Consider the following 25,882-nt stretch of genomic DNA (forward strand, 5'->3'; position numbering starts at 1 on the left):
GTGGGCGTCTGCGGAGCGCCAGGCCAGTGGACCCGGGGGGCTGGTGTGTACCGCCCAAGGGAGTAGTAGTGGACCTGTGCATACGTGGGTGATGTGTGCAGCGTTGGTGCTGGAGGTTCTGCGTAAGGACCCAGGTGAAAGATGTACCGTGTGAACCTGTATATTTGGGGTAGCCAAGGGCTCGAGCGTTGAGCGGTGTGTGCAAAGGGACAGTGACAAGCTGGGGCGGGGTGGGGGGAGCGGAACGTGCCCAGGTGGACACTCACTAGAGGAGGCCAAGCCGCGGGATCCTCTGCGTGCAGGACCCGGTGCGTGTACGGTGAGGGGAAGTCACTGCTCGTGAACCCGCTTTGGGGAGTGTCCTGTACTAGGACACCGTGGGAGTATCCCTCGTGTGTGTGTGTCCTTGCAAACGAATCAACTTGGGGAGATGTCCGGTGCGTCTGGACCGCTTACGGGTGCACTGTGAATGTGCCGGAAGTGTCTCCAAATTTGGGACCCTGAAAAGAGGTCGTCTCAGCGCTCCCTGAAAGGAGCTAGAGGACTGAGCTGATGGAGAGACGCTGCGCAATTGCCGCCGGGGGCCGGGAGGACCCGCGCGCGGGGCCGGGCGGGGGGCGGGGCCGGATGCCCCGGGGGCGGCGGGGGCGGGGCCAGCAGGGGGCGGGGTCGCCGCGGCTGCAGCGGCGCGGGCCGGGCCAGGGGGCGCCTCGCGCGGCAGCGGCTCTCGAGGGCGATGCAGTGAGCGGGGCCCGGCGGGCGCGGGGCGGGGGCCGCGGCCGCGCTGCAGAGATGTGACTTGAGGCCAAGGACCAACAGGAGCGTCGGCGCTGCGAAGCCGCGGGGGTCGGTGAGTGCGAGCCGCGCCGATGGGGTGGAGGGCGCTGCTAGGACCCCACAAACTTTTCCCGCCGTGGACTTGGGAGGATTGGGGAGTCCGCGTCTTGGGCCCTTCTAAGCGCCCCCCCCACCAACCAGGGGGTTAGTCCGCGGAGGGAGACGGGAGATCGAGGAGGGGGGAACCACGGTGCGGCGGGAGAGGAGCCGCAGAGGGCGGGCGGGGGAGGGGAGGGCTGGAGACCTCTAAGCCGGGGTTGGGGGGAGGGTGCTGGGTACCCGGACCAGGTGGAGATCCGAGTCTCAGAGCAGGGTCTGGGGCGACCACAGGTAAAGGACAGCGGGGAGTGGCGCGAGGAGCCCAGCCGCACCCGGTGACTCGTGCGGAGAGCCGCGGGCAGGTCGGGGCCGCGTGCTCCGCCCGCGGGGGTGACCGCAGGGCAGACGGAGCCGTGCTCACGGGGGCCGGGCTCTGGGGGTGAGCGGCCGCACCTGCCGCAGGGGCCGGGGGCCTACGGGACGAGGAGGGAGCAGCGCGCGGGGCCGGGAGGAGGGGGTGGAGGGCGGCCGAGCGGAGACCCGGGGCCGAGGGACGGCTGCATACAATGGCGAGCGGCCGGCTGGGGCTGAGGACCAGCCCCGTGCAGAGGTGCCTTCGCTGCCCTTGCGGGACGCGGGCTCCCAGCCGCCCCAACGCCCGCACCCGCCTGGGTCCCGGGGGAGCCAGCCAGCCAGCGGGGGAGCGGGGCGCCGACCTTGCGGTCGAGGACGGCCCGAGCGCGGCTCGCGAGTTCGTCCCCTGGCCCCCGCTGTCACACCCAGGCCTAGCCAGCCCCCCCGCCCCCCGCCCCCCGCCTCCCACCTCGTTCCCCGTTCGCGAAGGGGGCGGCTCCTTGGAGCGCGGACAAAGGCCCCTGGAGTGTGGCGGGCAGCGGCGTCCCTGCCCCGGGCCCCGGCCCACGCGCCACACTGGCTGCCCAGCTGCGCCAGGATGGGGGGTACTTGAGCAGAGCCCAGGGGGAGGAACCGGGGGTCCTCGAAAAGACGAGAGAAGTGAGGGGGAAAGTGAGGGAAGGACCTGGCACAAAAGCCACGGGAACTTCAGCCAAGGAACCTTGATTCAGAAGTTTCCTCGGTGGGGTGGGGGCCCTGGGTGGGTTTTGACTTCGAGTTAAGCTGCATGCAAATAGCATGTAAATAGAATGCAAATCATCACCTGTGGGGCGGGAGCCCTCCCCGGGGCCGGTTTTGTATCTAGGCCGTGGAGTGAAGGGTTTTCTGTGTGTTCCCTGCTCTGAGTCTGAAAAGGGGTCAGCTGAGTTGAGAAGGAGAAAAATGCAAGGGGAAAGAAGTCGCCATTTGGGGCAGGCAGCAAGACAAGCAGTCATGTTAGAGAAGCTCCAACTCCTTATTGCTGAACTTGGTCTTTGCGGCCGTGTACCAGCCACAGAAGTGAAGCTGGGGCTCTACAGTGTAGAAAACCGACAAGCCCCCCCCCGCCCCCCCCCCCCCGCTCTCCAGGCCGGGGCCAGGTGGGTGAGCAAGTGAATAACTAAATAAGTAAATAAATAGTGAGTAGATATAACTTCTAATTGGGGTAAGGGCTGCCAGGAAAATAAAACGGGAGGATGTCCAATAAAGGATGAGGGTTGGCTTCTGTAGGAGAGACCCTTCTCGGGAGTGACATTTTTGGGGAGCCTGGCAAGATGGAGGGCCCACCTCTGGGAGGTCTTGGAGGACCACGGCAAGTGTAGGGCTTAGAGGTGGGAATGAGTTTAGAACTGAACAAAGGCCATTGTGGCTGGAGCTCAAGGCAGATGTGGAGGGGGTGGGTGGGAGAGGATGATAGGACCAGCCGGATCCCAATCTTTGGGCCGGGGAAAGGAGTTTAGGTTTTATTCTCCTTGGGCTAGTGAACCCTCAGAGGATTTTAAGTGGGAAGCCAAAGGATTGGATTTTTAAAAGCTCCTCCTGACCTCAACACAGAGACTGAAAGCAGCTTCCCTTTCATTTTGCCTCTGGAGATGGCAAGGCGCCGGGAGCCTCCGAGGGGCTCTCTCTGGCCTGTGGGGACCGCTCTGAGCCTGTCCTGTCCTGTGAGCCCACTGGAGGAGCAGCTGAGGTTTTAAAATTCACATCCCACTTTGAGGCAGTTCTTGTCCACTTTAAGGGGCCCCCTCCCAGAGCCCTTGGCCCTATAAGCACTTCACAGCAGAGCTTCCTGGGGGTTCTGAGTTAGTCACATTTTCTTCTCCGAATTACAGCCCAAGAGGAACCATCCACCCCAGAACGGACAGCCAAGGATGCAATTTGCATTTAAATGATTGCTTTTATTTACAGGATTGGAGCTGCTTTCCATATTCATGGATCTTGGAGCTTGTGTTCTGGCAACCCTGTTTACTAACCTAGGAGGGTTATTAAATTCAAGGGCCCCCAAATAGGCTGGTGGTCCGGGCAGCATTGAGAAATGAAGGTTATGAGATGGTGTCACTTGGAAAAGATATCAGAGGGTGAGATTGTGGGTCTGGGAAAGAGCTTAATGTCAGGAAACCTTGTAACAGTTTGATCTTGCAGAGCAGGAAATGCACCGTCGGCTATAACGGGAGTAGGCTGGGACGGAGTGTAATGCTGGGGTGCGTGGGGAGATTGGCTCCACAGCTTCATCCTGGCCTTCTGCCAGACATGGGGTGAGGGCTCAAACCAGAGGTATCATGTAAGGGCCTCAGGTCAGGAGTTGGGAGTCCTAGTCCCAGCTTGGCCTGGGAATTCCAGTACGCCTCTGGCCAAGCTGCCTCACCTCTCATTTTCCCAACAGGAAGGACCATGGAATCATAATTGTCTTCCTAATAAACAGGGATCCCGTACTCCCAGTGTGCCAAGCACCTTGCAGAGTATTTTTCATGCACTTTTCACACTGGCTTTGAAAGGCGGCACTATCTTTCTCTTTTATAGAGGAAGAGACTGAGGGTCAGGGAGGTTAAGTAATGCCACATGTCATATAGTTATGTCTGGCTTCACTCCCACTGAGGTCTTCCACTCTAGAGGAGACGGATAGAAGTGTAAATTCTGTGCCCCGCATTCATCCAGGTACCGAACTACTGACTGCCCAGGAGTAGGAAAGCCCCTACGCCACCTGCTTGTTTTTTTTTTTTTTCTTTCCCTTCCAGGTTCTAGCATCTCTTCCACGCCCTTAGAGAAGATAGGTTTAAGATGCCTCTGATCTGCTGGGCACGGCAAAGGGACACTGAGGTAGAGGCGTCCTTAGAGCCCTGCTAGGAGCCACTGAAGTGAGGCTGGGCAAAATGGTGTTCGGAGTGATTTTATACATCTCGCATCTCTTTTCTGGGTAGTGGGTAGATGAGGACACTGGTTCCCAAGAGAATGGCCAGTGTCTGGTCTCTGGGTGTCCTGGCTCTGACTTCTTGACAGGAATACCCAGTTTCAGGGCCCCCAGGCTGGCCTGGGTTTCCCCCTTGGGAAAACCATCTTCATAGTGAGGCTTCCACTTAGAGCACCTGCTTTGGGATCAGGTGAGTTTAGAGCCTCCCAGGGCAGACTACCACCCAGGGCATCTCCCTTTCGCACCACCTCAGGGATCTCTTTGGTTGCTGTGATGGGGGAAGCTGGAAACCAGTGTTGGACAAACATCTGGGTGAGCCCCCTTCCCACCCCGTCTCCATGGCAACTGCTCCTCCTGGAAAAGCAGTCAGCAAAGTTCATAACCTCTGATGAAGGAATGTTTGCCAGTCATTTCTATTTATTTAACAGACAGCTTATATAAGTGCTTGCCCTGTGTCATCCACTGTCCTAAAACCTATTATTTTAATCCTCACAACAATGAGGGGTACCGCTAACACCCCTGTTTTGCAGATGAGGAAACTGAGGCAAGAAAGGTTAACTCAGCTGCCCAGCGTCCCAAAGTGCTGCTGGCAGGTGGCGGGGGCAGAACTTGAAACCCAAAGATCCCGCTCAGAAGTTCACCCTGCTTGATGAGGAGTGGGGCTGGGAGAACTAGGCCTGCGTGTGGCCTTTGGGCAGGCAGCACTGTCCTCACACAAGGAAATTTGCCTGCATTTTTTCCAGCCTCTGCAGGCCCCAGCTCGTGGAGAAATGGAGCGTGCTGCTTCTCCACCTGCCGGAGGCTTCTGGCCCCTCTGTGGGGGGGGAGACAGGGGGTGGGGGGAGAGAGAGAGAGGGAGATAGCGTATTTAAGAGCCTCTGAATGAGTCACATTTCTGGGAGCCTGCCTGGCAGCAAAGGTAATTAGTATGTGAGCTGAGGCTTGTGCATTCGTTCACATTTGTTCATTCCTCCTTTTGAGGAGCCGCACGCCTACATCCCATGGGTTTGTTGCCATATATTCATCCCGTCCCAATCAGCCTTGCCTGCGGCTGACTTGAAACCTCTAATCTGGCATTGTTCAGTTTGGGATTCCTGAAGAACTGCTCTTTTGGTGGGAGGGAGCACCAAGTGGCCCACCGGGCTGGATGGGGCTGACCTGACAGTGGATGCCTCCTGCTGGGTCTCTGGCAGGGCTGGTGAGGTGAACGCACTGGGGCCATGGCTCCTGGCCACCCCTGCTGCCTATGTCCAAGCTTCTCGAACCTCGGTGTGCCCAAGCATCTGAGCATACTTGGAGCTTGCTGCAGGGCTTGCTGAAACCCAGGGGGCTAGGCCTCCTCCACCCCGCCCCATGAGAGTCAGAATATCTAGTGATGCTGCTGCTGTTGGCGGCCTGAGGATCAAACTTTGACTTAAACCATTCAGTCAGTCAGTTCTTTCCTCTATAAGACCACAACCAGGGGGATTGATCCCTGGGTGGCTGGGGGATCCCTGGGTGGCTCAGTGGTTTGCCCTCACCCCAGGGTGTGATCCTGGAGTCCCGGGATCGAGTCCACGTTGGGCTCCCTGCATGGAGCCTGCTTCTCTCTGCCTGTGTCTCTGCCTCTTGTGTGTGTGTGTGTCTCTCATGAATAAATAAATAAAACCTTTATTTTTTTAAGATTTATTTTTATTTATTTATGATAGACAGAGAGAGAGAGAGAGAGGCAGAGACACAGGCAGAGGGAGAAGCAGGCTCTATGCCGGGAGCCCGTTGCGGGACTCAATCCCGGGACTCCAGGATCGCGCCCCGGGCCAAAGGCAGGCGCAAAACCACTGAGCCACCCAGGGATCCCCTAAATAAAACCTTTTAGAAAAAAAAGACCACAACCAGAACATCTGCCCTTCTGAGGTAACAGGAGGGGCGAGACCGTTTTTATCAATCCGTTTGTTTAGCAGCTGGGTTGTAAGCCCTGCCCATGAGCCAGGCACCAGCAAGTTAGTGCAGAACAAGACAGACAAAACCCTGGACATGGGAGAGCGGGGGAAGAGTCCAAAAGGGTAATAAAATATCTGGCAATTGTGGCACACGCTACAAAGACAAAAATCAAAAGTACTGGTGTAGAGCATAATGGGGACAGGAAGGACTTTGTTTAAGACAGACTGGCCAGCAAAGGGCTCACTCACCAGGTGACATTTCCAGAGTCCTGGTCTGTAGTAAGGGCCCAGGTAACAATAGTACAATTGTTTGCCCCTTGGCTCCACCACTTTCTAGCTGTGTGACCTCAAACAAGCCAGCTGATCTCCATGTTTTATTTCCTAAAAAATGGAGATGGTAAGAGTACTTGCCTCATAGTGTCACTGCAGAAAAGGCATTAATATATATGAAGTACATGAAAGTATGCCTACAGCAAGGTAAGCATTATAAGCCAGTTACTGTCATTGTCCCTCTGGCAGGGGTAGAAAACTCTGGAGGGCAATTCTGAATTCCCTCAGAAATCCTAGATGAGCCAGTCTCAGCTTCATTCTGTGAGGCAGTCTGTAGCCCTCTTGATCATCCTCGACATTGTTTTGTAGAGTGGGGTGGCTGTTGTCACCTCCTGGCCATCCTTAACAATGATAATGATCCACAAGAGACAACTGGATCCCACTAAAGCTCCTAGCTGCCATTGGTTGCATCTGCATGCCTGGACATTGGGCAGGGAGGACATCCTGGAAGAAGGGGGCCCCATGATATGGAAGGAATAATAGGATTTCTTTGTTGGCAAGTAACACAAAACCAGCTCAAACTGGCTTAATCCAAAAAAGGGAAGCTAATTGGCTGGGTGAATAGTGACTGGACCAGGAGTCTGACTGCCAACATCTAGAGTGCATCCTCACCCCTAATTTGCTTGAGTGGAATACTGGGATGCATACTTAAGCACCTCTTGCCAGATGCCTCTGTCCTGAACCTGCCTTCTCTCATCTGTAGGCAAAGGTGACGATCCCTATAGCACAAGGCTCCTTCTCGTTTGGCGGCATCAATAATTTATCCCACTCAATGGCTTCACAGCCAAGGCAGGATCAGAGCTGCTCCTGGGATCCCGTAAAGGAGCAGAGAGAGAGAGAGAGAGAAAGAGAGAGGTGGTCGATACTGCATTTACTTAAGGAAGCCCCAGGGATAAGCTGGAGCTGCCTGGATGTGGCTGGTTACAACCTCACACAGGGGTGGAGCTAAGACAATAGGTCCAGCTTGAGCTGCCTGGAAACAGGCATCCGAGCAGAGCTGTGTAGGCCATAGCTTTCTGAAGGCCAGGCTCCGTTCAAAAGCAAGAGCTGGTGGCAGTGTGGTAGAGGAAAGAGTCCTAGTGAATAAGCCTCTCATTCATTCAGCATTTACTAAGCATCCACTTTGTGCCAGCACTGCGTGCTACTGCTGGAGTCTACACCAGTGGCGTTGTCCTGATGAATTTGCATGCCCACCCCCCCAGGGGACATTTGGCAGTGTCAAAAGATTTTGGGGTTGTCACGTTTTTAGGTTAGGGGAGTGGGTGTGCCATGGGCATCTAGTGGATAGAGGCCGTGGGTACTGCCGAACATCCTACAATGCACAGGACAGCCCCTCACAGCAAAGACCCCAAGGTTGAGAAACCCTGGTTGACCCTGATGAACTTAATGGTGTCCCTGTCCTCCTGCATCTTGCCGTGGAGAAACACGGGGAAAAGAGCAAGAAGGGAATGGGAGAAACAAAGTAAAGAGGCAAGAAAAAAGAAAAAACTATTAGAAGAAAGAAAGAAAGAAAGAAAGAAAGAAAGAAAGAAAGAAAGAAAGAAAGAAAGAAAGAAAGAAAGAAAGGAAGAGACAGGAGGCTCCGGTGAAGAGGAATGGAGCTGTGACCTTGGCCAAGGCCTGAGAGGGTGACATTAGGTGGGGGTGAGGAACAGTTTTCCAAGCAACCGGTTGGGAACGCTCAAGCAGAGGGAGGAGGAGGGGTAAGATGAGACTTGGGTTAAGCCCATTTGCCACGGCTGCTGTGTGGAGTCCAGCTTTCATGGGGGCCTGAAAGAGTGCCAAGGGGGATCCTGCAGGCACCCTGGGAGAGGTAGACAGGGGTGCCGTGAGGATTGTTTCTCTGGAGATCTTTGGAGGAGGTCTGAGGGGCGAGGGAAACGGAGAACCCAGGATGATAATTCATTTTGGATACACTGTGTTTGAAATGAGGGTATGCTTCTAGAAGCTGGGTGGTATGACCTTGGTTAAGTGTCCTGACCTCCTGGAGACCCTGTTTTGTCACCAGTGTAAGGACTGGATGTGCCCAGTGCCTGGCTTAGAGTGAGTCATAGGTAAATATTAAGCCGTTACCATCAAGAGGCTGGAAAGAGGCAGTGCATACCATTCTCAGCACAGTGCTGGGCTCATAGCTATAACTCTTCGGTTTTGTTTCCATTCCCTTATGTTTGAAGAGGTCAGATGTAGCACAGAATATAAAAATCAACGAATACAAAAGAGTACACAGAGTGAATCTCTCTCTCACCCTCTTCACCAGTCACTAGCAGTGATGATTCATGATTGTTGACTGTGCCAGATCAAGGCTGCAGATGGGAGCTGAAATCAGGGTCCTGTACCACCACCCCCTTTCCAGCCCCCCCTCTTTCACAGCCCCAGGGGCTGTGCTGTCTGGAGAAAGGGGTGCCTTTTTCTGATCTGTCAAAGGTGCCTTGTGGGCCAGCAGGTTCCAAATGAGGTGGGTCTTAAGTCAGCAAAGTGGGAAATCTTACACTGAATCAATCTTTTTCTCCCTCCAAACCAAACCCCTCCCAACCCCCCCTCCTCAATATTCTGGAACATTTCTGGTGCCAGAGAGAAAGATGAGAACCCACAAGGTGCTCGCCTTCCTCCTACTCTTTGTGATCGCCTTCGGGGCCTCTGAGAACGCCAGCACGTCCCGGGGCTGTGGACTGGATCTCCTCCCTCAGTACGTGTCCCTGTGCGACCTGGACACCATCTGGGGCATCGTGGTGGAGGCGGTGGCTGGGGCAGGCGCCCTGATCACGCTGCTCCTGATGCTCATCCTGCTGGTGCGGCTACCATTTATCAAGGACAAGGAGAAGAAGGACCCCGTGGGCCTCCACTTCCTCTTCCTTCTGGGGACCCTGGGCCTCTTCGGGCTGACATTTGCCTTCATCATCCGGGAAGACGAGACTATCTGCTCGGTGCGCCGGTTCCTCTGGGGCGTCCTCTTCGCGCTCTGCTTCTCCTGCCTGCTGAGCCAGGCGTGGCGCGTGCGGAGGCTGGTGCGCCACGGCAAGAGCCCCTCGGGCTGGCAGCTGGTTGGTGTGGCGCTGTGCCTGATGCTGGTGCAGGTGATCATCGCCATCGAGTGGCTGGTGCTGACTGTTCTGCGTGACGCAAAGCCGGCCTGCGCTTACGAGCCCATGGACTTCGTGATGGCCCTCATCTACGACATGGTACTGCTGGTGGCCACCCTGGGGCTGGCGCTCTTCACGCTGTGCGGCAAGTTCAAGAAATGGAAGCAGAACGGGGCCTGCATCCTGGTCACAGCCTTCCTCTCTGTGCTCATCTGGGTGGCCTGGATGACCATGTACCTCTTTGGCAACGCCGAGTTGCGGCAGGGAGATGCCTGGGGCGACCCCACCTTGGCCATCACGCTGGTGGCCAGCGGCTGGGTCTTCGTCATCTTCCACGCCATCCCCGAAATCCACTGCACCATCCTACCAGCCCCACAGGAGAACACGCCCAACTACTTCGACACCTCGCAGCCGAGAATGCGGGAGACGGCGTTTGAGGAGGACGTGCAGCTGCCACGGACCTACATGGAGAACAAAGCCTTCTCGATGGATGAACACAATGCAGGTAACACGGTCACCACCCTGCTGGGTTAGGCTCTGGGCCCATGTGCCCCCAAAGGCCTCCCTTCTTTCTCTCTAGTGGGGATCCATCCTCCCGGGGCAGTCCTGGCAGATTGGAGCCCACAAACATTGGCCTCTGCGCTATCACTGGCCCAGGGGTGGATTTTTATTTAGTATTTCTTCCTATCAGTTGGCAACTAATTTAATATAAAACTCCAGGTTTCTCACCTCTTTGGAAAAGTCAGCTCTGGCAATGGTGGGTTGACATTCCCACCCGGCAGTGATTGTCTAGAGCTGATCTGAACCAGTGTAGGCTGGAAGGTGCTGCCGCTCAGGAGTTGTAGCTGCTCTTTTTGTTTGTTTGTTAGTTTTAATTTTAATTCTGGTGTAGTTAACGTGTAGTGTTATATTAGTTTCAGGGGTATAATCTAGTGATTCAACAGCTCCATATATTACTCAGTGCTCATCAGTGTAAGTGTATTCTTAATCCTCATCACCTATTTCACCCATCCGCCCCTATCCCCAGCCTCCTCTCAGCTCATAACCCATCTGTTGTCTATAGTTAAGAATCTGTTTTTTGGGTTGTCTCCCCCCGCCAGCCCTCTTTGTTTTGTTTCTTAAATTCCACATATGAGTGAAATCATTACGTCTTTATATCATTATTTGTCTTTCTCTGACCGGCTTATTTTGCTTAGCATTATAGATCCTTCTGTAGATCCACCCATGTTGTTGCAAATGGCAAGATTTCATTCTTTTTTAAGGCTGAATAATATTCCATGATATATATACCAAGTCTTCTTTAGCTATTCATCTATTGATGTACACTTGGGCTGCCACTGTGGTAGATGGTATGGAGGTTCCTCAAAAAATTAAAAATAGAACTACCCTATGATCCAGTAATTGCACTCCTGGCTATTTACCCAAAGAATGTGAAAATGCTAATTTGAAGGGATATATGCACCCCTATGTTTACTGCAGCATTGTTTATAATAGCCAAATTATGGAACACGCCAAGCGGCCATTCCTTTAGATGGGGATCCATTTTGTGTTTACCACACTCCCCACCACTCCCCTATTGCTCCCCAACCCGGCTGCTATAACATATTACCATTAATTCCCTGCTACCTAGAAGTGTTTGAGTTTGTAGTCCAGGTCCTAGATGGATGCAGGGCATACTGGGGGCAACGCTTGTGTCTCCTCCCCACCTCCGCCATTAGGTGTGTATGAATTGATCCCTGGAGTCAGATTCCCAGACTCAAATCCAGCCTCTGTACTTCCTAGATGTATGGCTTTGAGCAAATTGCTTTACCTCTCTGAGCCTCAGTTCTTCCCATCTGTAAAAGAGAAATAATGAGAGAATGCACCTCTAACGCTGTTGTGAGAGGTAACATACTGAGGGATCTGGCATGCTGAATGTGTGTCTTGGTTGGGTTCCCAGGACCTGGCATGCTGGATGTGTGTCTTGGTTGGGTTCCCCTGAAAGCAAAGCCTGAGACTTGGGTGCAGCTGGCTTACCTGGGAGGTGTTCCCTGCAAAGGAAAGGGGAGGGATAATGAGACCAGGAAGCCAGAAACAACCAACAAGTACATCAGTGGGTTGGTGACTGCTGTTGTAAGCTGGAGCTTGGACCTGACAGGGATGTGTGTAGAACAAGCCTCAGACTTGATCTTTCAGATCAAGAGCCTGCGGCATTTGCCACCAACTCCTCAGTCACCGACTGTCATGTATGTCCTTTGTCTCCCACTCTCATTGCCACATCCCCCATTACCCTGGCCAAATAAGTTCCTTGGCTTCTGAGAGACTTGCTGGACACTAGAGGTGACAGCTGTCTGGGTACCCAGGACTGTCCGATACCCCTGCAGCAGGATTCAGAGGTGAGCTTAGAGGATGTGGTGCAGGCACTCGAAGCCCCTGCTTTAGATGCTTCAGAAGTATCTCTTCAAGTCATTACTTCAAGTGAGTCTGCTAGGTTCCCAGCATTTGAGATTAAATAAAATCGCCTTTTCTCAGTTGCCTGAAGATAGATCAGGGGCTCTAATAATGACCACATTAATAGTAGTAGTAGCCACAGCAGGAGTAGTACTGATTACTTAGCTGTTGTTTATTGAGCGTCCCCTGTGTGCCAGGTATTATTCTAAGTCCTTAACTTCCCTTGCTGTACCCAGTGAGGTAGGTCCTGATATTATCCCCATCTTATAGATGAATAAATGGAGACTCTAAGAGGTTCAGTAACTTGCCAAAGACATACAGCTAGGAGATGGTCCATTCCAAATGGTCAGGGTCCCCTTTCAGTGATGCTCACCCAGGCAGCTGGGCAGTGTTCACTGGCCAGACATGACTGCGGAGTCCACCTTCCTGGGTTGAGTGCTGAGTGTACCCTACCTGTCCCCTGCAGGCAGGGAGAAGCACATCGAGGCATCAGATCCTCAAAGGCCACCCAGAGCCCTCCCCACCTGGATGTGCCCAGTTTCCTCTGTACCTCCAGCTCCCGACCAGACCAGCAGGAGGGAACACCAATGGCCTCAACTGTGGATGAGGCTAGAAACCCTGGTGTGGTCTTTATCAGAGCTGTTTCATTCTTGTTAGAAAGTCCCAGGCCAGCAAGCCCATGTTTGTCAAAGGATTTAACAAGAATGAGCATCAGCTTTGGTGGCGCTGGCTCCCCATGTTGCCAGGACAAGGGGGGTCAGGATAGAGATCATCACTGTGAGCCCAGAGGGCCCTCCAGGGAATGTCATGAGCAGAGGTCAGGAGTCTGGCTAGCTCCTGGGATCTGGTGGAGCCACCTCTTCCCTGGCTCCCCCTGGAATAGGGTCCTCTCTATATGAGACCCTTGGACTCCCCCTGGACCTCAAAGGTAGTAGGAACTTCTGAAATGGGTGTGCATTTTTGTATACTCACTGCAGGATTTTTGTCTATCACTTCATCAGACTCTGAAAGCTGTCTGTGACCCCCTGGAGGTTAAGAATCCTTGGTATTGAACCTGATGGTCTAGTTTACTTGCAGTGAAATGGGGATGCTAGAAGTACTAAAGTAGTAGGGTCTTCAAAAGTAAGGATGGCTAACCTTTCATAAGTGCTTACCATGGACCAGTTACCATTCTGAGCATTTTAGTGGCTAATCTCATTTAATCCCTACAATAACCCATTAAAGTCCATTTTGCAGATAGAAAACTGAGGCACAGAAGGGCTATGCATCTTACCTAAGAGGCAAAGCCAGGGCTTGAGCCCACACAGGCTCATTCCAGAGCCCTGATGCTTGATTAGTTTACCACAGAATTACTCACCTCTTCCCAAAGCACTTTAGTGACCCTTGTCTCACAGATGTTCAGAACAACTTTGTACATTGAGGAGACAGGGTTTATCAGTTCCATTCATTTCCTGCAGAGCAGGAAACCAAGGCCTAGGCGGTATCAGGCAACTTGTTTAAGCTCACACACTCTTAAAAGCAGGGAGGGGGAAAGTTGGTTTTCCCTACATGCATCTTTTCCTGTGACAATGCAGCCAGTATGTCCTATCCACATAAGATCCAGAGATGAAAGTTATCTAGGACCCAGGTCAGTACCAGCAGTACCAGGGCTAGCACGCTGGGTGATCGGGGCATGTAGAGGTGCCCCACGCCCCCAGCTGTTTCACACTGTGGCACATTCCAAAGCCAAATAAGTTGTCTTTCTGTCCCCTTTCTTTTCCAAAATAAAAATAGCTTTTATCCTTCCCTTTTGATGACAATAGCTATAATAATCACGTAGACGTTTCAGCAAGTAAAAATAACAAAAATTGCTCAGAATCCCATTTGCCCAAAGGCAGTTACTGCTGTTTGTGCCCATCTTGCCAGACATCTCTTGGTGAGCACACATAGTCTACCTGTCTCCCTCTCTTTCTCTCTCTCTCTCTCTCTCTCTCTCTCTCACACACACACACACACACACACACACACACACACACACACACACCAAACCCATAGAGCTGTGCTTAACCAAACTATACGTTAGAATCACTTGGAGGAAAAAAAATCACTTGGGCAGCGTAAAAAAAATTTACCAGTGCCTACCCCCCATCCCGGTTCTGACTAAATCTGTTTGGGTTTAGGTCTTTTGAGCTCACCAAGTGACTTGACGATGTAACCACTGATCTAAGTACTGCTCTGCAGTGTGTTTGCTTAAAGCAATATTGTATCATGGATTGAGGCCTCTCCAGGTCAGTGACTGCAGAGTTCTGGTATCCTTTTCATGATGCAGAGCTTTCCTTGGGCACAATAATTTATTTTTCTGATCCTCCGCTGGTGAATATTCCACTTGTTTCTGGCCTTCTGTATAAGCAGAGCTGCAGTGAACATTCATCTTTGTGCCCTTGATCAATTAACTTCTTGGGAAAAAAAAACACGTGTAAGAGCCTGCACCTTGAAATCTTGATGTATAGACTGCCAGAAGGCCCCCCTAAAAGTTAAACTAATATACTGCCCCCACACCTCCACTTAATAACTGTAGGAGAGCCCCATTTCTTCACCAACCTTGGATGTTATCAGACTTTAATAGCCCTGTTTTGGATCATCCCAAACATGTCCCCACCAAAATTCACATGGGACCAAGCAGGTGGGCCCCAGGCAAAACCAATTCCCTCAGAAAGTTCACGGAGGCTAATTTGGCATCCCGGCTAGGGATTGCCCTTGTTCTAGAAACTGTTGCTTTGCTGGCTTGGGAACATCTGGGCATCCTCCCTTGCCACTGTGAGAACAGCTGTTATTTCTTTGGTGCTGACCTCAGCCAGCTTGTATTTTAGGGAACCAGGCCCCACTGGGGGCCTTGCCCAGGAGTTACAGTTGGCTCTGTTTCTTTTGCATTTTTGGGCCTCTTCCCTTGAGAGTAGATCCCTGACATCTTCAAGAGATGGGAAGGGCATTCCCAGGTGGCCTGTGGCTCAGTCAAGCCCAAGGGGCCTTTGCTTCCACGTTTCCTCCCCCAACCCCCGAATGAGACCCCAGGTACATACCACTTCATCAACCTCCTGCTTATTAATAAAAGTTATCATCAAGGCATGAGGTATGTGATAAAAAATTAAAATGTACCAAAGGATATAGCACCTCAGATCACATCTTGGAAAGCGTTAACAAAGCATATTAAATGTTCACCTTCCAAAGGAGCAGTAAAGAAAAGTGTTCTTTCTTTTGGAGCATTTGGGGTTTCAGATCTCCTTAGGACTCAGGGCTATTTAAACTCTTGACTCTTAGTGACCTGGTAGAAGGCCCTGGATCAGCTTTGAGGGGAGGGCCAATCTAGCCTCACTTGCAGAGTCTGGATAGGAGAAGGCTAGCATTCCCCCTATAAACTTAGATTCCTGTGGTGACACTCTTCCGGATGAGCCCTGCTTGCCTCTCACCGCTGACCCAGGTCAGAGTAGGGTGTTAGGTAAGGCACTGGAGGTTGCAAGTAATAAAACATCTAATTTGACCTGGCTTAAGCAAAAACAAAACAACAAATAAATGTACTGGGGATCGGGCTACGGGAATCATTAATTAGATGAAGGAGGCTTGAGTGATGACTAGATCTTTCTCCATCTCTTGGCCCTGTTAGTGGCAGCCCACAACCCTAGGCTTACATAGAATCCCTGTGGAAAAGAGGAACATTTCCCAGAATACTTAAGCAAAAATCCCAGAGTTGGCTCCGATTGGACCTGATTGGCCAGGTTGAAATCACATGCTAACCTCAGGCCAGGGTGGAAGGCAGTCATAGCCTACCTTCCCCTCAGGGGCCTCAGAATGTGGGAGGGATGTTGACCAGCAGAGAACCACAAATAACCACTACACAGGGGAGCCCTTGGGGCCAAGGCACCCCACAGATGGCCGGTAGAGAGGAGAGTCCAGCCTTTGTTTCTTTGAGGAAAATGTGTTGGGGTCACATTCCTCCACCACAGCTGGCCGGTCTCTGCATTTTAAGGAAAGCAGTGCTATTTAGCATTCTCTCTTCAGGCAGGCTAGGATTTGAGACTAGTAAAAATCCATGAACTACCTCCTCTGGCCCCTGGTGCCATTCCCTGGCTCCCCCTTCTCTACTTCCAGGGAAAGGTGTCTCCTTGCTCAGCTCATGCATAATGAGCTGCTTGAAAGCTTGGATGGAGCTGCTAAAGCAAAAGAGGTTTACCTACATCTGGAAACATTCATTCCTCACCCTGTCTCAGTTTCTCTGGTCCAGCTTGGGCTGAGCTGCCCCTCTCTGAATGTCACTTAAACTCAAGTTGCTTCTGGGGTGCCTGAACGGCTCAGTGGTTGAGCATCTGCCTTTGGATCAGGTTGTGATCTCAGGGTCCTCAAATCAAGTCCCGCACCAGGCTCCCAGCAGGAAGCCTGCTTCTCCCTCTGCCTATGTCTCTGCCTCTCTGTGTCTCTCATGAATAAATCTTAGAAACAAAAACAAAAACAAAAAAACCTCTCAAGTTGCTTCTAAGTAAGTGTGATGGTTAAAAACAGTATCTGAAGCCAGTATAGCGTAAGGACACAGATTCTCTGCCTGGGTTTGAGTGCTGGTTCTGCTTCTTTACAGCTGTGTGACCTTGGGCTAGTAACTTAATCTCTCTGTGCCCTGTATAAAATGGAAATAATGACCCTATCATGCTATGAAAATTAAATGAGTTAATACATGAAAGACTGGGGCACCTGAATGGCTCAATGGTTGAGCATCTGCCTTTGGCTCTGGGTGTGATCCTGGGGTCATGGGATCGAGTCCCGCATTGGGCTCCCTGCAGGGAGCCTACTTCTCCCTCTCCTGTGTCTCTGCCTCTCTCTCTGTCTCTCACGAATAAATAAATAATCTTTAAAAAAAATACATGAAGGACTTCTCACACTCCATATAAGCAGTATAAGTATAAGCTGGCCTAGCTGCTGGCCAGCTATCTGCAAAGGTTCACTCTATTACTAAGGTGATTTTGGTTCCTGCCTCAAGTAAAATAAAAATCCCAAGCTCTCTTCTACTTTTCAGCTCGAAAAATTACTCTCTGCAGAGAAGACTTTTTTTCCTTTTTTTAAGATTTGTTTGTTAGAGAGAGGACTCATGAGCTGGAGGAGGCACAGGGGGAGACAGACAAGCAGACTCCCTGCTGAGTGTGGAGCCAGGAGGCTGCTGTGCCATGGGGCTTCACACAGGGCTCGATCCCACAACCCTGAGCCGAAATCAGGAGTCGAGCCGCTCAACCAACTGAACCACCCAGGCACCCCTCTTCAGAAAAGACTTTTAAGTGAGTCTTTTCCTAGCAAAGCAAGATTAGTGCCTTCATGAGAATGAAAATAATAGAGAGTCCGTGTCACAAGTGAGGTGGACTTTTGTTTTTGGAGTGCTCCTGCATTCTGTATTAGTTTTTAATGAACTATTTTTTTTTAGAGCAATTTTAGTTTTCCAGAAAAATTGAGCAGGAGCTACAGGGAGTTCCCACATGCCCCTACTCTTAACAGCTTGCATTAGTAGTACATTTGTTACAGTTGGTGAATCGGTATTGATAACGGTATTATTAACTCAAGTCCAAAATTTACATTTTAAAGCTCATTCTCTTCTGTTTGTACAGTTCTATAATGTTGGCCGTGTACCATTCTAGTATCATAAAGAGTAGCTGTTGCTCTAAAAATGCCCTGTCCTCCAGCCTATTCCTCACCACCGTCCCCACCCCCATCCCCACCCAGTCATTCATCTTTTTACTGTCTCTGTTCTTTTGCCTTTCACAGAATATCGTAGTTGGAATCACACACAGCCTATAGCTTTTACAGACTGGCTTCTTTCACTTAGCAGTATGCATTTGTTTCCTCCAGCTCTTTTTGTGTAATTTGGGTTTTCTTTACAAAAAATGGGAAATTTAGACTTCTAAAAACACACAGCAAATAAGAAACACTATTTACCCACCCTTTTTTTTTTAAGATTTTATTTGAGAGAGAGAGCAAGAGATGGAGTGGGGAGACAGAAGGGGACTGCCCGCTGAGCAGAGAGCCCCACAAGGGGCTCTGGGGACTGCAGGATCATGACCTGAGCCTAAGGCAGACAGATACTTAACCCCCTGAGCCACCCACCTTTCTTAGGTTCGTTAAAAAGTGCTGACATAGTCTCCCATCTTTGCTACAGCTGTCTCTTTTTTCCTGTTCAGAAATGCCCTTCCCTGGGTGGTGGGAGTCACTGGGTTGTCTTTCCGGTCACCCTCCCATGAAGATGGCCTCTGTCGTGTACTCTGTCCACATTCCTAGGGTTGTCTGCCTCTGTGTATCCAGAAGTGGTGAATAGGGTTGAACAGTGTGATGTTGAACTTGACACGAATGACATGGTATGCTGAGAGAGGAGAGCTTTGAGGCTTGCAGAGGTGCTTCCCTGTCCTCTGTCCCCCCCTGCCCCCGGGGCCTCCAGGGGCTGCAGGGAGGGGGTGAGTGGCAGAGGAGTAGAGGCTCAACCCTGCCCCCCACCCCAGCAGCCTGTGCCCTGGATTCTACAAACTTCCCAACACCACTGAGATGGGTCATGCTCCAAGAGAGCCAGAGAACAAAGCCCCTTTGTGACTTTTGTTTTGAATCTGGCTTGTGACAATGGGGAGGGGTGGGGAGGGGTGCGGGGAAGGGGGGTGCAGAGTGTGTGCTGGGGGGCATGGTGTTGATTCAGGGGAAGAAAACAAAATTGTGGGTTGTTTTTTTTGTTGTTGTGTGTGTGTGTTTTGTGTTTTTTTGGGGGTGTTGTGTTGCTGCCTCCTCCCTCCCTCAGCTCTCCGAACGGCGGGATTTCGCAATGGCAGCTTGGGAAACAGACCGAGCGCTCCGTTTAGAAGCAATGTCTATCAGCCCACTGAGATGGCCGTTGTGCTCAATGGAGGGACTGTAAGTATCAAGAGGTGATGTTATGGCCGGAAGCCCAAGAGTGGTCAGTGTTGGGGGGCAGCTTCAACGGGGGACAGACTGCTCTGTGGAGGCTGCTTTCGGGCGTTGCAAACACACCAGTTGTAGTTGACACCCCTTTGCAGCTAGAATGCATGCACTGCTTCCATTTTTTTTCCTTCTCTACCCCCTGTTCTCCACGCACAGAAGATCCACCTATACTTAGTTAACCATCTGTGGATTCGTTGCAAAGAGTCCCTATGTCTTGGGGCTCTTGTACCCAGTGAGTTCTCTGGCTTTCGTTCTGCAGAAAATGCCCACCCACCCCCCTCCCTGGGAGGTGACTTGTAGGAAAAGCCCAGAGTTGTGAAACGCTGGCAGATTTTGCTGACATCCAACCTAGCATACCCACCCCCAGCCTCCCAAACCCGGCTCTGTGCCCCAGCTGGGTACCGGGTTCCCCCACCTCCACTCTTTAAAAGATTTCTTAAGAAGGGGAGTGATTATCATTTCTCTCCTGTGAGCACAAAAACAGGTTTTACTATCTGATGCCAAACAGACCTTCAGCAGAATTGTCATTGTTTACATTTTGCCTCCGTGCAATTACATCATTTTGTTTCTCCAGCAATCCAAAGACACACTGTCATTCCCACATTTAATTTCCAAACATAGCTACATGCTTCTTTCAGAAACAACGCATAAGCCAGTTTACACATGTAAATTGGACTTCCATTCTTCTCTCATGTGCCAATTCCATAACTCAACCTGAGCTTTTTTTCTTTTTCTTTTCTTCTTTTTAATGTAAGTTGGGGATGGTCTTTTTGATCTCTGGAGGGAATTTGGGTTTTTTTCCTGGTCTTTTGAATGGTATGCAAGGCATTGGTTTGCACTGGTTTGGAACAGCCTCAAAGACAAATAGACTCACAGATTTGCTTTCTGAAAACCCCCTGCCATCCCTTGGGCTGTTTTATTGTTGGGTTCCAAGAAAAGCCTGACTCGAAAGCATTTGGCCTGTGTGTTATAATAAATAATGTGAGAAAAGGGCCCCATCAATCACTCTTAGGCCCTCCTGGTCTCTTTAAGGCCAGTAGGTATAAAAGCACCCTGGCCATAGAAGGCAAAGTGGGTGTCCAAGTGAGGAAACATTCGTTTGGGGTGTGCGATTACAGAAGAAGGGACATGGCCTTCCCAAGAACTGAGCAGTGCGACACACAGTGGTTGCTGCTTTTCTTGGGAATTATTCAGCCCGTTATGAAAAAAGCAAGGGAACTTATCTTTGGCACGTTGTTAACGAATTGGTTTCTGATGTTGACTTTGCAAAGCACAAAGTTTTTAGTGTGTTATCCTTGTTTCCAGATCCCAACTGCTCCGCCAAGTTACACTGGAAGACACCTCTGGTGAAAGACTTTTAAGTTCCAGAGAATAAGAATCTCTCTTACCAATTTTATTCCCTGGCTGTGTCTTTCTTGAGGGAGAAATCAGTAACAGTAGCCGAACAAGGCTGCCTCACAGCCGGGAGATCTAGAAATCCTACACAAGGGGATTTCGTGTAAATGTGAACACTGCTGAACCGAAAAGCTAACACCGACTTGCCCTCCTGTCCCTCTGCCACACACACACACACACACACACACACACACACATATACACACACGCACACATAATACCAAACCAACCTCAATCCCTGCAAACTAAAGCAAAGCTAATTGCAAATAGTATTAGGCTCACTTGAAAATGTGGCTGGGAAGACTGTTTCATCCTCTGAGGGTCGAACAGAACCAAATTCACAACCGGTGGGCTAGGCTGGTGTTGGCTGAGTATGGAGGTACCCACACCACTGCCCCCCCCAGCAAGTGCTGGACCCCAGGTGGCCTCTTGGGGATGCTGTTTCATTGAGAGGGCTAATAGAGACTTTGCCACCAACTTGCCTGTTGGTTTGCACATTTCAAGGGGGTCAGGAGCAGTTAAGGAGTTGTGGGTGGGATTCCAAGGTGAGTCCCAACCGAATCATGGAGTGAGCTTTACAGCCAGTAGTGGTGGAGGGACCCTGCCTGGCGTGTGCCAACGAAGAAAAGGCTATCTGCGAGTCGAAGTGGCCATCACATTTAGAAAGTGGTGACCTACCACTATTCCCTCTATGGGCCTCCTGCTGCAGGTCTGCGGCAGGGAAGCACACCCACCTCCCTCCTTGGTGGAGCCATAGCGATATTCCTGCTTGGGGCAGCAGTCTCTCTCGCTTGATGAGCTCTCTCCACTTGCCAATGCTCCCCCTGAGCCCTTTCCCATGTTTTCTCCCATGTTCATTGCAAAACCTCAGATGGGCCATCAGCTTACAGCCCCCGCCCCAGGTTTGGCAGGCCAGAAGGCAGTGCCACAGCAGATTTTCCATGATGATGTCATGTGGCACGGCATCCCAGGGGAGAGATGACACTCTGCTGCCTAGCATGCAGTGAGTTCTTGGATGTTATACATTGACAGAGTGCAAGTTCTGGGGGGAGAAGGGAGCACTCGAGGGGCTCTTGCTGCTTTTGGAGGGTACGTGGGACATGTTTTGACTTGGTTTTCTGTAAGTTCCATGAAAATGGTTCTCTTCAAAGCCCATTGTTTCTGTCATGGTTTCCATCTGTCCTAAGCAAGTCATTCCTTTGTTATTTGGCATTTCGAACATCTCGGCCATTAAAAGCCCCCATATTCTCTGCACTGTTTGGCCAGCATAATCACTAGCAGTGATTCAAAGCAAAGAGTTTGAACCTGACGGCATGAAATGTATAAATGAGGGTGAGTCCTTTGGCATATACTCTAATGACTATATTGCTTTTTCTATAAAACAACCCATAAGCCTTTAACCTTTAAAGAAAATGAAAAAGGTTAGTGTTTGTTGGGGGGGAAACTGACCTCTTCATAAGCCAATATGTCTGAGCTGTTTTAATAAACCTTCTGATTTTTCTCAAGGCCCTAGTCTCTGCTGTGTCCCGTCCTCGCCACAAAACCCCTTCCCCCTCGCCCGCAACCTTGCAGAGCAGTGGGGTACAACGAGGCCAATTTGGCCATCCCTGTGTGGCCCTCCTTCGAGTTTTCCTTCCAGCTAGTGCATTTCCTTGTGTTGCCACGCATGAGGAAGAAAAAGCATGGCACCAGAATGCCACCCCTACCTGACCTTTGGGAAACAGCCCCCGCCCCTGCCCAGAGCATGTGCTTGCTTCTAGAGAACCAGATTCCAATCCTCTCTTGAGGAGTGTTGTTGGTGGACTGGAAACCTGGAGTACTGGGGATGGGAGGGAGGCAAAGACGCTAAGACCTGGGGTGGGGATGGGGGTGGTTGCATGCGACCCAGTATTCTGAAAATACAGAAACCTCCAAACACCTTGGTCCAGTTCAGTGACAAACGACAGCAATACACATTCTCGTGCCAGGAAATGGTTGCTTACCCCCGCTCTCTGGAGTCCTTTGGAGCTCTCTGATCCCATCAGTGATTCTGTCTGCAAGAGCTCCCTCGCCCTTGCAGAAGGGAGCAAATTCACCTGATCGTTTTCTCTCTCAGTTCTTGGTGGTCCGGGCCGATAAGGTGAGCACTGCGTAAATGGCATGGCTACAGGGGAAAGTAACGTTTCACCAACATAAAGATGGAACCAGCTTTGAGCCGTGGGAAACCTCACTTTATGAGACCTCCTCCCTCCCCACACACTCTCTTTTTAAATCTCTGTTACGTTATTGTGCTTCTGGGTTTTGTCTTATTTTGGCTTTAAAGTTGAGAGTGGGCTGGATGCCCTCCCAATGGGGCCAAGGTGGGGAGTGAGGGCAGAGAGCAGAGAACGGGTATTTACTAATGACTCCATCTGAAGGGTACAAAGGGACCTCTTTGCCAAGAGACTGTGGCCGCCAGCTGCCCTCACGGAGCAAACTTTAAATACAAAATCAAACGGCACCTCTGTTTAAGATTTGTTTATGTCAACAACACTTGTTGAGGGAAAATGACCTGGAAGGAGAGCATCTGTGATCAAAATACCTAATTGTAAGCACAAGTCTTTCTGTGTCCGGTTATTAAAATCACTTTGGGACTATAACAGCCACTCCTGTCCCCTCCTTTTAATAGAAAGTTAATAGAAATTTAATAGAAAGTTTAGTAGAAATTCTATCCTGAATTTCTCTACTGGATGGGGGGGATGGGGAGTGAGGGAACCAGCTCGGAGAACTGACAAAGTGGGAAAATCTGGGGATCCCGTGCTTTTAGCACAGAGTCTGTCAGGGGCCCACTGAACTCGTGTAAACTTGGGATGGTCTTTTAGGTTGGCCAATGCTGAGTTAAACCCCAAACTGAAAGGGAGCGTTGTGGCTTTTATAATCCAATGATGCAATGATTATACCAGCTTACAAGAGTTCTCAGCAGGTGCTTTTTATTAATTGATGAAGAGCTAAGGCTCGTTTTTGATAGATAATATATATTTATTAAATGTATTAATGTGTGTTTTATAATGTACCTTTATTCTCCCCTGGCTGACTGTTGCATACTTATTAAAAAAAAATCGTTAAAGAAATTTCAAGACAATCAATGTGTACCATAAATGACTGTATATAAATATTACAAATTTAAAGGTTGTAAAGCATGGGCAGATAGGTTTTATTTTCAAAATGCTGTTCTTAACACAAAAATAAAGGCTTTACTATTTACTTAAGATGTGTGGTAGCTTGTCAAAACAACCCAGCGTAACTACTTGGCTTTTGGATCTGCCTGGAGGCTAAGTCTGTGGCATTTTGAACGGGAGAGTCCTGGTTAACAGCAAACCGCAGAACAAATGAGGGTAATAAGTTAGCTTTTCCATCAAATGGGGCGCTTTCCATAATACTTTGGGGACTTGACAACCAAAGTCCTTTGTCTGTTATTGTTGTCTGGGCTTAAGTGTCTCAACTTGTTGGATTTGCAATCAGAAATCAGAATTAAGAGTCCATCTCCTTTGGAAATGGTCGTAGCCAATATGCCTTTTTTATGAAAAGAATACTCACCAGATAAAACCCATTGCAGAAGTTTGGGACTTAAATTTAAGTATCGATCTTTCCAAAGGCAGCCAGAGATGGGAAACTGATACCTAAATTAGCACTTCACCATCTCTTGGAACTAGAGCTCACTGTACATTGTAATGACACTTAGTGTAGAAGAATATTCCTGAAGTACTGAAGAAATAATACTGGATAAAAGAATAAAATCTGGAGATAATGCAAGGAAGTAAGATGAGTGCTCTCCTGTGATAAATGATATGCACTAAAGCATGTTTGCCACAAATCCTATCTCGTGTAGAAAAAATTCCATATTCACAGGCACCAAATCTATCCTTTAAAAAATCAAGAGAGGAAGCATAATTTGTACATTTTCCTCATGTAGGGTCATGGAAGCTCCAATTGGGAAAGGTCCCACCGGTGGTTAAGATGGTGGAGTCTTAGGTACAACCTCCTCCTCATCCTCCATTTTGCATTTCACTGCAAAGAAATGAAAGAGAAAGTCAGGACAGCTTTACATACCTAGACAGACTTTTTGAATGCAGCAAACTTCTATGTGTAGTGATCCATGACACCAAAACCCACTGAGCACCCACTATGGCCCTGGTACCACAGATCTACTGGGGAAGAACACAAGGCCATTGTGCTCCAAGGACAGAATCTAAAGTTTCAAAAACACGTCATGTTCATGGCCATCATTTATTCCCCCCAGTTTTATTGAAAAATAATTGACATACAGCCCTGGATAAATTATGGCATGTTATGGCATACGGCGGGATGGTTTGATTTACGTATATGGTGAAATGGTTACTACAATAGGTTCAGCCGACACCCATCTTCCCATACAGATACAGTAAAAAGAAAAGGAAAAAAAAATTATTGTGATAAGAACGTTTGGGATCTACTCTTAACAACTTTCCTATATATCACACAGCAGTGTTAGCTGTAGTCATCATGTGTACGTTATATCCCTAGTTCTGATTTATCATGTAACTAGAAGTTTATGTCCCTGGTAACAACAAGTCAGATCTCTTTTCCTGTGAGTTTGGGTTTGGTTTGGTTTTAGATTCCACACATAAATGAGATCATACAGTATTTGTCTTTCTCTACCTGACTTATTTCACTTAGCATAATGCCTTCAAAGTCCATCACAGCCTTTTTAATTTAGTTCAGCAGTAGGTCAAAAGTATGCTTTGCAGGGCGGGGGAACTGAAGAAAGGAAGTTTTTACTGAAGATGATGACAGATTCCAGGCTCTTGACTCAGCCCAGTCTGTCACCACTCACCTTGCTCCCCCCGCCACCCAAAATTAAAAACTCAGGATAACACGAGGGTGAATACAAGGTCAGAAGAGAACCTTTCCTAGTCTTTCATAGTCTGGAAAAGAATGTGATCTGGGGGATTTCCTGCACCAGCCAAACAGGAAAGTTCGCAGAACACAGGATAGCACAACTTGTAAGGGAAATTGTTCCAAAAGGTAAAAGCCACCCCCCACCTTCTGGAAAAATAGGGGAAACCAGGTGTGTGTGTGTGTGAGGGGGGTCCTTTTAGAAAGACCCTCAAAAAAAAAAAAAAAAGAAAGACCCTTTCGTGGTTGTTTTGTTTTGTTTTGTTTTGTTAAGATTTTGTTTACTTATTTGAGAGAGCGCACACACACAATCCAGGGTGGTGAGACCAAGAGGTAGAGAATAGAGGATCTCAAGCAGACTTCATGCTAAGCACAGAGACCAATGTAGGGCTTGATCTCAGGACCTTGAGATCATGACCTGAGCCGAAATCAAGAGTTGGTCCCTTCACCGACTGAGCCACCCAGGTGCCCCAAGAAAGACCCTCTCATTTTTAGGAAGTTTTTGCTTCTAATGTCCAAGTGCTTATCCTGGACATTAATGCCTAAGGCATCTTCTGAGTAAGGTCTCAGGCTCAGGTTACACGAGGAGAGCAGTGTTCTATCAGAAAGGGTGTTGGGGCTTGTTACCATGTAGGACAGATGTTTTGATCTCACGAGGTCCAAGCACGGAGTGAGATGGGGACGCCATCACGTGCAACACAGTT

The 25,882-nt window shown here is 49.9% G+C and overlaps 2 protein-coding genes across 4 annotated transcripts in view; one reads left to right on the forward strand and one right to left on the reverse strand.

Moving 5' to 3' along the window:
* The first annotated feature begins 673 nt into the window (after positions 1–673).
* Positions 674–23,512, forward strand: GPRC5B (G protein-coupled receptor class C group 5 member B). 2 transcript variants are annotated; one of them, XM_026003206.2, is made up of 4 exons: positions 674–850; positions 8,998–10,011; positions 18,730–18,842; positions 20,196–23,512. In XM_026003206.2, the coding sequence occupies exons 2-4, from the start codon at positions 9,006–9,008 to the stop codon at positions 20,238–20,240; spliced, it is 1,164 nt and encodes a 387-aa protein (XP_025858991.1). In that variant the 5' UTR covers positions 674–850; positions 8,998–9,005; the 3' UTR covers positions 20,241–23,512. The 2 variants fall into 2 exon arrangements, with proteins under 2 accessions (XP_025858991.1, XP_072609845.1); XM_072753744.1 differs by lacking the exon at positions 674–850 and adding an exon at positions 1,091–1,167.
* IQCK (IQ motif containing K) overlaps positions 23,217–25,882 on the reverse strand; it is a 129,882-nt gene continuing 127,216 nt past the window's right edge. For both annotated transcript variants that reach the window (XM_026003208.2, XM_026003207.2), the window contains one exon: positions 23,217–24,311. In XM_026003208.2, coding sequence (XP_025858993.1) covers positions 24,256–24,311 — 56 coding nt within the window. In that variant the 3' untranslated portion in view covers positions 23,217–24,255. The remainder of the gene's footprint in view (positions 24,312–25,882) is intronic.

The sequence above is a fragment of the Vulpes vulpes genome, chromosome 3, assembly GCF_048418805.1.
Source record: "Vulpes vulpes isolate BD-2025 chromosome 3, VulVul3, whole genome shotgun sequence".
In the NCBI taxonomy this organism is placed as follows: Eukaryota; Metazoa; Chordata; class Mammalia; order Carnivora; family Canidae; genus Vulpes; species Vulpes vulpes.